Source organism: Somniosus microcephalus, chromosome 10 (assembly GCF_052327205.1).
Source record: "Somniosus microcephalus isolate GS21.2 chromosome 10, FLI_Smic_1.0, whole genome shotgun sequence".
In the NCBI taxonomy this organism is placed as follows: Eukaryota; Metazoa; Chordata; class Chondrichthyes; order Squaliformes; family Somniosidae; genus Somniosus; species Somniosus microcephalus.
In genome coordinates this window covers 106,324,405-106,336,585 of record NC_140996.1, presented here as the reverse complement: position 1 = coordinate 106,336,585, position 12,181 = coordinate 106,324,405, and the positions used below count along the sequence as shown (strand labels likewise).

The 12,181-nt window shown below is 43.9% G+C and overlaps 1 protein-coding gene across 1 annotated transcript in view; it reads right to left on the bottom strand.

Annotated features, from left to right (window-relative positions):
* The window catches only part of tpp2 (tripeptidyl peptidase 2), a 222,366-nt gene that overhangs the window by 207,221 nt on the left and 2,964 nt on the right, over positions 1–12,181 (bottom strand). Inside the window, exon 2 of the mRNA XM_085998280.1 lies at positions 4,029–4,157. Within this exon, the coding sequence (XP_085854406.1) occupies positions 4,029–4,157 (129 nt within the window). The remainder of the gene's footprint in view (positions 1–4,028; positions 4,158–12,181) is intronic.

Here is a 12,181-nt window from a genome sequence, read left to right as displayed (position 1 = left end):
AAAGAGAGAGATGCCCCATTGAGTGTCCCGCGGTAAGTTCCAGTTAAATTTTGCCAGGTGTTGTCCCCTTTTTGAAAGAGTTTATCAGAATTATTTAAATCATGTTATGAAAGAGGGGAAAAAGTTTGTGTCCCCGTTTGTACCTCAGAGTCTGAGAGACAGAGGGAATAGGAGCAGAAAAAGAGGAAACAACTTCTCCAAAACTGATCCCAACTCATCGCCAAGGCTGGGGATAGATAACCTCACCGCCTTCTTAGGAAGTTTAACCACTTTATTCACTTTCTCATTTGAGCTCCGGTTGGAATTAAGGGTTTATTTTATTATGTTTTGTTGTATGTTTAATGACATCATTGAAGAGGGTAAGAAAAACTGTATTGCCCCTCCTCTGCTCCAGCCGCCTGCTCTCTGTGCAGTCTTTGAATTGAGGTGCAGGGTAGCTCAGGGACTTGTGCGCGGCCGCGCACCTTAGAGGGAACAGTGCCCTCAACTAGTTTTTCTCTTCTCCCTCCATTTCAAAATTCAACTTGTTTAAAAAAAAATCAAAATTAGAATGAGGAAGAAATTGCATATCTACCTTTCTATGTATTTATTTGCTTGTCTCTCCCCCTCTCTGTCTCAGGTATTATAAATTAGTATCTCTGTCTGACAAGCAAATAGCACTGACCTTTTCTAACTGTCAACCAAACACAGGTGAGATAATTAGATGGCTTCAAAATTCAACTGATGTGCGTTTTTGAAAATTGAACTAACATTAACATGAACTGTCCCTCTGTCTGTCGCTCATCCCAGCCTGTCTGGGTTTATGTACACAAAAAATGGTGTAAACAATAATTAGCAATTACCATTTCAGTTAACAAAACAGAGGTGAGATGATTAGTTAAAAATTGAACAACACCACAAAAACACTCGCTCACCCCTTACTCCAATCACAGTCTCCTTCCCCCTCCCCTTAGTGGGTAGCACTCTCGCCTCGGAGTCAGAAGGTTGTGGGTTCAAGTCCCACTCCAGAGACTTCAGCACAAAAGTCTAGGCTAACACTCCAGAGCAGTGCCAAGGCAGTGCTGCATTGGCGGAGGTGCCATCTTTCTGATGAGACGTTAAACCGAGGCCCTGTCACTCTCTTGGATATAAAAGATCCCATGGCACTATTTCGAAGAAGAGCAGGGGAGTTATCCCGATGTCCTGGACAATATTTATTCCTCAGTCAACATAACAAAAACAGATTATCTGGTCAGTATCACATTGCTCTTACTATAAAATGGCAGCTACTGAGTGTCATATCGTGGCCCACCAACGGGACTAACATATACTAACAGGTACTGCGTGCCAGCTGTGGCACAGTGGTAGCACTCTTATTTCTAAGTTAGGTGGTTTTGGTTTCAAGACCCACTCCAGAGCTTGAGCACAAAATTTAGGCTGATACACCTATGGAGTGCTGCACGCAGTGCTACACTGTTGGAGGTGCTGTCTTTTGAAAAAGACAAACTTTTCAGGTGGGCATAAAAAAAACACAGGGCACTATTTGAAGAAGAGCAGGGAAGTTCTCCCGGTGAACTGGCCAACATTTAACTCACAACCAATGCCACTAAAACAGATTGGTAAAAGGTTGCTACGCAAGATAAGAGCTCATGGGGTTGGGGGGTAATACATTAGCATGGATAGAGGATTGGTTAAAGGACAGAAAACAGAATAGGGATAAACGGGTCATTTTCCGGTTGGCAGGCTGTAACTAGTAGAGTGCTGCAAGGATCAGTGCTGGGGCCTCAGCTATTTACAATCTATATTAATGACTTAGATGAAGGGACCAAGTGTAATGTATCCAAGTTTGTTGATGATATAAAGCTAGGTGGGAAAGTAAGCTGTGAGGACACAGAGCCTGTGAGTGGGCAATAAGATGGCAGATAGCGTAGAATGTGCGCAAATGAGGTTATTCACTTTGGTAGGAAGAACAGAAACACAGAATATTTTATAAATGGTGAGAAACTATTAAATGTTGGTGTTTAGAGAGATTTAGGTGTCCTCGTACAGGAAAGAGAGAGAGTTAGCATGCAGGTGCAGCAAGCAATTAGGAAGGCAAATGGCATGTTGGCCTTTATTGCAAGGGGGTTGGAGTATAAGAGTAAGGAAGTCTTGGTACACTTGTACAGGGCTTTGGTGAGACCACACCTGGAGTACTGTGTACAGTTTTGGTCTCCTTATCTGAGGAAGGATATACTTGCCTTGGAGGCAGTGCAACTAAGGTTCACTAGATTGATTCCTAGGATGAGAGGATTGTCCTATGAGGAGAGATTGAGTAGACTGGGCCTATACTCTCTAGAGTTTAGAAGAATGAGAGGGGATCTCATTGAAACATAAGATTCTGAAGGAGATTTACAGGGTAGCTGCTGAGAGATTGTTTCCCCTGGCTGGAGAGTCTACAACTTGGGGGCATATTCTCAGGATAAGGGGTCGGCCATTTAAGACTGAGATGAGGAGGAATTTCTTCACTCAGAGGGTTGTGAATCTTTGGAATTCTCTATCCCAAAGGGCTGGGGATGCTGAATCGTTGAGTATATTCAAGGCTGAGATAGAGATATTTCTGGACACTGGGGGAATCAAGGGATATGGAGATCGGGCAGGAAAGTGAAGTCAAAGATCAGCCATGATCTTACTGAATGGCGGAGCAGGCTCGAGGGGCTTTATGGCCTACTCCTGCTCCTAATTCTTATGTTCTTATTATTTGGCCACTTATCTCATTGCCATTCGTGAGATCGTGCTGTGTGCAAACTGGCTGCTGCATTTCACTACATTACAACAGTACTAAAGTACCCGCAATTATGGAAAGGAAGTGGAAATCTATAGACAGTCCAAGGAGATAAGTATGAATAACAAAATTATTGTTCTGAGGTCATGAAAGATGAAAGACATATAAATGTAAGATCAATCTTAAAAAGAGTTTTCAATCAAACAGATGTCCTATCTATTGAAATTATTATACAATATAGATATTTTATTATATTATACATATATAAAGCCTGTGTGCAACTTCGCTGGAACTATTTGGAGTATTTAAACAATTGCAACTTTTAGTACAAAATTATTTACTTTGTACTGTATGGGATATGCATTAGATATATGCACAGTGATTATGTGCAGCACAGTTAGTTTGAGGTTTATTACAAAGCAGGGGTATAATCAATGGGATGAGGATGTCAAATTGTGACATGGCTCGAGTAGCTCGTGGGCATCTGAAGCCTAACAACTGCACATACACACAGGCCAAGAGTTTCCGCTTTGCGTGCAATCGACGAGCCGGGCGCAAATTGCGTCAGTTTTCAGAAGTGTTTTTTTACTCAAATTGCCACTCAAACTCATTTGCATATCACCAAATGTAAAATCTTTCATGAACCAGCTTTTTGGAAAATATTTTTTTTTAAATGTTGCATTAAATATATTCCTTGATATATTTAAGAATGGTAACCTGGTGCCATTTTATTAATATAGCTGAAAATGGGTTTATCACAAAAAATAAGCATTTTTAATCAGAGTGTCTAGTCTACCACCTGTGAGTAACCCAATTTTAAATAACTGAAAAGGCTTAAAAAACTATACACAACCATTTACTCGTTACATACAGTGTTTTAGTAAATTTTAAAAAATTTGAAAGCTTTTAAAAAGTGTCTATTAATGTCCTTGCGCCTAAAAAAAAAGCTTAATTTTAAGAGCCTCCTTGAAGGCCCGCAAACAGACACAGTTAGCGGAAACTCGCAATGGTCATTAATTCAATCTGGGTGCATGGCCAGTTTTGTGGGCGGGGCCAGCTTCTAGCATGATGGTTTTTAAACTAGCACAAAAGATCGCGGAAACTCGATTTGCGCTGGACGTAATTTGCACTTTAAATTGCTCGATCTTTCATGCTAGTTTGGCCGATTTGGGGCGAATTGCGCTGAAAAAAAACAGCGCGACCTAGCAGAAACTCTTGTCCACAATGCTGTTTTGAAATATAAATGGCACAAAAATTACAAACTTTTAAAGTGCTCCATTATTACCTTAAGAGTCCTTCCTGAAAGGCCAATAATTTTCTCATCCTTTGGCTCCAATACAGTGGATGTGTTCACATCCCCACTGCCTGTGGTATCTATAATGTCAACAATTTTAGGCTTTCCATCACTTGTGGCCTGCAAATAAAGTTTATTTTCAGTTAAGCAAACCTCAAACTGTAATTACACTCTGCAAACAGCAACTTTACAGACTGCAGTATCTATTCTCAGCCATAATACAATATTGTAATTTCTAAACACAGGAAATGCTTTGATAAACCATGCAGCTCATTTCATTAGTCTTTCAGCATGATTAACACCATCAAATGTCTGAAAATTGGGTGTGTTTCATCAGTAACACTTTTACATCTATCTATCTATCTATCTATATAAGATAAAGGAATCGTTCTGTCTGTCTGTCCTTCTGTCTGTCCTCGGGTGTACGTCTGTCCGGCTATGCGCTCGAAAGTTATACCGCGTACCTACGCGCGCGTTACCTCCGAAGAAAGCTTACGCTTCCGGGACGCTGGTAAGCGTATTTACTTTTCGGTCGGACGAAAATTGTTCGCGCCTTATGCAAAAAACCTTCAAAATTAAACTCATTATCTGCTAGCATTGATTGACTGACGTCAAGGTTCGACCAATCCTGTGCCGTCACGATTGACCAATCCTACAGTACGGTCCCCTGATGGTTGGCCAATCGGTGTGTGTGTGTGTGTGTGTGGGCGGGGCTAATTGTTTTCATCTCGGGGATCTGGCAGCCATTGTTTCAGTGCCTCCTTCAGCTTCCAGCTCAAACTACTTTGAAAGTTAGTGGGCCAGAAATTCCAGGCCAGAAGCGTGAGTACGGTCGGCTTACTCACGCTTCTGGCCGTTGGAAATGCCGGCGTTCAGCATGAACAGCGCATGCGGGGAACGCCGGCATTTCCAGACCTCGAGCGCGTGCGACTGCACAGGCAGCGCTTGCGCAGTGAACTTCGTGGATTTCATTCATGAAATCCGTGAGGTTAAGTCCTTAGAAGTTACACTGAAAAAAAGCAAGTGTAAAGTGGTTCATTGGCTGCGGAGGAAGATATATTTTATCGTGGAGCTTTTGAAATGCAATATTTTTGTTTGGGAAAGGGAGGAAAGTTATTTTAAGAAATTTTAAGTAAGTTTTAAAGTAAAATTTTTTTAAATTTTTTTAAAGGGTTTTCAGAACGGTAGGTAGAAGGAGCAATTGTGGCTGTGTGAATGGAATGTGAGAATGAGTTATGTATGTATGTCCACATATATTCCTTTACGTATATGTATGTATGTTTTATATTCCTTTACTATGAATGTATGTTTTTAATTATGATTTTCCAATAAGTTTACTTTCTCTGAAAGTCATAATTAAATAATACATTCATACACATAAGTAAAGGAATATATACATAACACGCAAAGGAATATATACAGACATACAGAAGCTCCACGATAAGAAATATCTTCCTCCGCAGCCTCTGTAGCAACTGTACCCATGCTTTTTTCATGTGTAAGTTGTAATGACTGGACCTCACTGAAAGCATTAATGAAAGCGGCGAATTATACTGCGCACGCGCTGCATGTGCAGTCGCACGCGTTCTGCCTCTGAACCCCTTCGTTCAGAGGACAGGAAATGCCGGTTTTCCCCACATGCACTGTGCATGCTGAAAACCGGCATTTCATCCGGCCAGATGCGTAAGTACCCCGACCGTACTAGCGCATTTGGAAGGGAATTATTGGGCCAACATTTTACATGTCAATAAAATAAAAAATTTAACACTTGCACGACTTGCCCCCTCGCATCTGCGACTGAGGGTCCAAGGAGGTGCATTGCGCAAGAGGTCATCATCGTACGTATCCTCACACTGTTCCCTTTGGGGAACTGTATGAAGTGGTGGAAGGATTTATGGCCGTGATTAACGCTCATTCCGTGACCGTAACCATCTTTGAACCAGCCATTAGGGTGGTTAGTCCTATGGTGGGAGGGTTTTACGGGCTCCCACAACCCATCTGGGGGGGGGGGGGGGCACCAACACCCACGGACGCAAGTATCCCGCTGGATGTCCACCCAGAATTTAAAGTTGGAACTCCGACTCCACTTGCCGGGGACTGTCTGGAGTGGGGTTCAAAACCCTACTCCTTCTGGCCCAGCGGCGGGGATGCTTACTGCTACGCAAAAGGCCCACTCCGCACAAAAGGTGACACCCATACGTTTCCTGCGCCTTTTCCCTCCCCGTGACTGGAGCCCTATGCTGCCATTTCACGTTGCTAATCGGATTGGGCCTTTGTCATAGCGGTAGGATCCCCGCCGCTGGGCCAGATCAGGGTAGGGTTTCGAACCCCGCTCCAGACAGTCCCTGCAAGTGGAGTCGGAGCTCCGGCCCTAAATTCTGGGTTGACATCCAGTGGGATAGCTTGTGGGAGCCCGTAAAAACCTCCCGCCATAGGACTAACCGCCCTAATGGCTGGTTCAAAGATGGTTACGGTCACGGAATGAGCGTTAATCATGGCCATAAATCCTTCCACCACTTCATACAGTTCCCCAAAGGGAACAGTGTGAAGACACGTATGACGACGACATTGCTAAATAAATAAATGGAATTAAAACAATTCTTTTAGGGCTTTTAAAAGTCTTTAAATTGCTTTAATTCTCTTTAAAACTACTTCAGATTACTCAAAATAATGTAAACATTTTTAAAAGTTTATAAAAGTTACCAAAATCTTCAAAAAACTTCCAAAAACCTATTTAAACTGCTGCTTTGCATGTAAAAAAGCAAAGCAGCTTGACAGAAACATTGGGGGCGTGTCCAGTGAAACTGAGACCTCAAGGGGCGTGTCTCACTTACACTGCACGCTCCTGGGTCCGCGCTGGCTGCACTCCTGGGCGGCGTGACGTCATACGCTGCCCGGGAATGTGCTTTCTATTTCTCCAAGTTCAGGCGTCCCAGAAGCTGATCGGCAGGAGCGCGGGGTAAGTGCAAATACGGGGCTTGCACGCGCTGCAAGCCCCGTTCTGGAATTTCTGGCCCAGTATCTCTTTTAAAAATAACATAAGATTTACCAAAAACGTTTTATAAGTAGTTTCACTTTCATCTTTCAAGGTATTAAAAGGTAGAAATGTTGCCCGCCAGCAGATTCACAGAGGGACACAGACAGGGCCCAAAGCCTGGCACTCGATTTAAACCGCCCAGCCCAAAACAGCCCTGGCAAAGCCGGGCTCCCCCCAGCTAGTAATACTATATATAGGCTCTTTTTAGTGATATGAACAGATCGTCTATATGTCAAAATAAGTGCACATTTATTTTTGCTTCACCAAACTTTTATAATCGAAGTACAAGCAACAGATCAGGTAGAGAAATATACATGACTACATAAAATATGGTAAACCTCTAAAGGAGCATTTACGGACTCAGCAGTAGCAACAAAAGGTGCAGTATTGAGGAAAGATGTTACACAAGCTGGATGCTCCATTCCCTTAAGCTCCTTAGTGTAACTGCGCAATTACAAATGCCATGTACAGGGGAAAGCTAGATAGGAAATCTTCGACATGCACTCCTACATACTTACTGGCAGTAGTCAACAGCAACATTAGCAGCATCTTCGAGACAATGACATTTATAACTGCAAAATTAATGCATTTCTTTTTACCTGTAACTGCACTTCAAAGCAATTCATTGTATATGGAGTGATTTAGGACATCTTGAGAAACATGAGAAGGTATTATATAAATGCAAGTTCACTCTTTATCTACAATATGTTCTCGCATTAGTGACCTGTTTTAACTACTTAAAATCACCAAATAACTACTTCCCATATTATTGTATTTTGATGTGTTATGGAACATAAGAACCTAAGACGTAGGAGCAGTAGGTCGTCATTTGGTCCCTCGAGCCTGCTCCACCATTCAATAAGATCATGGCCTCAACTCCACTTCCCTGCCCGCTCCCCATAACGCTTGACTCCTTTACCATTCAAAAATCTGTCTAACTCCACCTTAAATATATTCAATGACCCAGCCTCCACAGGTCTCTGGGGAAGAGAATTCCAAAGATTCACTACCCTCTGAGGGAAGAAAGTCCTCATTTCCGTTTTAAATGGGTACCCCCTTATTCTGAAACTATGCCCCCCAGTTCTAGAGTCCCCCACGAGGGGAAACATCCTCTCTGCATCTACCCTGTCAAGCCCCTTCAGAATCTTATATGTTTCAATAAGATCCCCTCATTCTTCTAAACTCCAATGAGTATAGGCCCAACCTGCTCACCCTTTCTTCATAAGACAACCCCTTCATCTCTGGAATCAACCTAGTGAATCTTCTCTGAACTGCCTCCAATGCAAGTATAGCCTTCCTTAAATAAGGAGACCAAAACTGTACGCAGTACTCCAGGAAGTTAGAAAAAATGTTTCAAACTCAGTATTTTATGCAAAATACTAAGCATACATTGACTAATGATGTGAAAAAAAACAGATGGCCTTGTGTAATTTCTTTTCAGAAGGGGGTCTTTTGGCCCATCGGGCCTGTGCCAACTCTTTGAAAGAGCTATCCAATTAGTTCCACTCCCCTGCTCTTTCCCCAAAGCCCTGCAATTTTTTCCTGTTCAAGTATTTATCCAATTCCCTTTTGAAAGTTATTATTGATTCTGCTCCCACCACCCTTTCATGCAGTGAATTCCAGATCACAACAACTCACTGTGTAAAAAAACCTCTCATCTCCCCTCTGGTTCTTTTGCCACTTACTGTATTTGAAATCTGTGTCGTCTGGTTACCTCCCTTTTCTCCTTTAAGACACTCCTCCAGTGGAAACAGTTTCTCTTTATTTACTCTCTCAAAACCCAGAATTTTGAACATCTCTATTAAATCTCCCCTTAACCTTCTCTGCTCTAAGGAGAATAATCCCAGCTTCTCCAGTCTCTCCACATAACTGAAGTCCCTCATCCCTGGTACCATTCTAGTAAATCTCCTCTGCACCCACTTCAAGGCCTTAACATCCTTCCTAAAGTGTGGTGCCCAAAACTGGACACAATACTCCAGCTAAGGCCTAACTAGTGATTTGTAAAGGTTTAGCATAACTTCCTTACTTTTGTATGCTATGCCTCTATTTCTAAAGCCCAGGTAGGTTTGCCAACTCTGGTTGGAATCATTCCTAGGTTTGATTGCGTTACTTCTGACTGCGTGACTTTTACAAATATTATTGCATTTACCTTATAACGGTTGGGTCCCCTGTAGTTGAGTATTTTTGCTTGTGGTTATGCATCAGCAATTGTTGGGGACAAGTTCCAAGAACCAAGAGTGAGTAGGCGAAAAGAGGTAACCGAGGGCGGAGAGGAGGGGTAAGCAAAGGTGAAGGAGCAATTCGCAGAGGGGAAAGCAGAGGTGGGAGCAACTTTGATGAACTAATGGTTACTCACTGAAATTGCACTGACAACTAACAGTAACAGTGGGAACATTCAGATTCCCCTCATAACCAACAGTAATACAATAACTCACTGACAGTTATAGGTAGGTGTAATTTCCCCAACAAAAACTACTTGCATTCATTGCGCACCATTAATGTAGTAAAACATCCCAAGGCACTTCACAGGAGCATTATCAAACAACGTTTGACACCGAGCCACTTAAGGGGGTATTAGCACAGAGTTTGGTCAGACGTAGGTTTTTAAGGAGCATCTTAAAAGAGGAAAGAGAGGTAGAGAGGCAGAGAGGTTTAGGGAGGGAATTCCAGAGTTAAGGGCCTCAGCAGCTTAATGGCCACTAATGGTGGAACGATTAAAATCGTGGATGCGCAATGGGCCAGAATTGGATGAGCACAGAGATCTTGGAGGGTTGTAGGGCTGGAGGAGATTACAGAGATAGGGAGGGGCGAAGCCATGGAGGGATCTGAAAAAAAGGATGAGAATTTTAAAATCGAGGCGTTGCCAAAGTAGGTCAGCGAGCACAGGGACGATGGATGAACAGGACTTGGTGCGAGTTAGAATACGGGCAGAGTTTTGGATGAGCTTAAGTTTATGTCGGGTGGAAGATGGGAGGCCGGCCAGGAGTGTGTTGGAATAGTCAAGTCTAGAGATAACAAAAGAATGGATGAGGGTTTCAGCAGCAGGCGAGTTGAGGCAGAGGCATAGTCGGGCGATGTTCGAGGTGGAAATAGGCGGACTTAGTGATGGTGCGGATATGTGGTGTGAAGCTCATCTTGGTGTCAAATACGACACCAAGGTTGTGAACAGACTGGTTCAGCCTCAGACATTTGCTAGGGAGAGGGATGGAGTTGGTGGCTCGGGAATGGAGTTTGTGGCGGGGAGCTAGGACAATGGTTTCAGTCTTCCCAATATTTAGCTGGAGGGGATTTTTGCTCATTCAGTACTGGGTGTCGGACGATCAGTCTTACAATTGAGAGAGGTGGTGGTGAGGTAGAGCTGGGTGTCGTCAGCGTATATGTGAAACCTGACGTGTTTTCAGATGTCACCGAGAGGTAGCATGTAGATGAGAAATAGGAGGGGGCCAAGGATAAATCCTTGGGGACATCAGAGGTAATGGTGTGGGAGCAGGATGAGAAGCCATTGCAGGTGATTCTCTGCAGTCCCACCAAGCTGGATGACCCCGATATCCTACCTGTAGCTAGTAGTAATCCTGTAACCTGCTGATATTCACCCTGAAACCATAGACAGAATCCCCCTGCGCTGCACAAGGTGCTGTCAGGCTCCCCAGTCGATGCCACTTTTAACAGGCCCGATCTATCTCCTTGGACTCTGGTTTGGACTCCGGTTCCGTGTGAAGGTGGCAACTCCGAACTGGCAACCTCAGTCAGAGCTGATCTGCACTTGGACTTCACATGTCAAAACCAGCCAGTAGACTGACCTGAACCAAACCAAGAGATTGTACAAAGGACAGCGGGCTCAGTGTTTGGGGCACTTCTCACAGGGAACATCCTGCTAAACTCAGCTTAGCACCAACATTTCTAAACCACTCCCTGAGCTTGGACCAAATAAAAAGAAAGAGGGTTTTCATAGAATTATAGAAATTACAGCACAGGAGGAGGCCATTCAGCCCCAGTGCTGGCACTCTCTCCTGTAACCCAATTTCCACACCTCCACCCCACCCAAGATCTTCTTATATTCCTCTTTTTCAAATATTTATCCTATTTTCTTTGAAATTAAGTTTTAGTCTACCTCAGTAGCCACATTTGGTGAAGCATCCCACAGTCCAATAGCCTTCAGTTCAAGAACCTTCCTCCTCCCTTGTTTCTTCCAGTGTGAATCCTTGGTTTCTGTTCCCTAGTTCCACATTTGCCCAACAGTAGAAAAAACCTTTCACTATTTATCCACAATAAGGTCCCCAGGATTCCCTCACCCCTTTATTGGATGCTCCGCTCTCAGTGCCGCTTCCACTCACCACGTTGCTGCTGCTGCTCCTGGCTCTGCAGGAAATGCTGGGCCCCATGCCCATCCCATTCCCCAGTCTCGCCTGAGCCCCCACTGCCCAGTCTCATCTCTCCCCCCAACCCCCATTTCTCCCCCTGATCCCCAGTCTCCCACTCCTCCCTGAGGCCCCATTCCCCAGTCTTCCGCCACTTGAACCACCCCCCTAGATTTCAAATTCCACCCCCCCGCCAATTTCAGAGCCCCCACCCCCATGTCAGAGGCCTGTCTGATTTCAGAGCCCTGTACGATTTCAGATCCCCACCTCTCCCCTCCCGATCGCACTCCATGCAGTTGTGGCTCTCTGCGGCATTAGTCGGGTGACATCACTGAGCCAGAGGCTTCTCTGACAGCAGCCAGTGATGAACTTCCCACTACGGTGGGAAAATTAAATCACTAATCGCTCGGGCTGCTGGAAGCTGTGCTTGAGGGAGGCATCTACGATTCAGGGAAACTTCTGATCATTCCAGAAGGGTTGAAAAAATCCACCACGATCCTCTTTTTAAAAACAGCCTTCTCAACTTGTCCTGCCACCTTCAAAGGATTGTGTATATGTGAATACCCAGGTCTCTCTGTTCCTGAATGCCCTTCAAAATTGTACCATGTAATTTATATTGCCTCTCCTCATTCTTCCTTCCAAAATACATCACTTCACACTTCTCTATTAAATTCAATCTGCCATGTGTCTGCCCATTTTACCAATCTGTCTGTGTCCTCCTGAAGTCTGGTACTATCCTCCTCACTGTT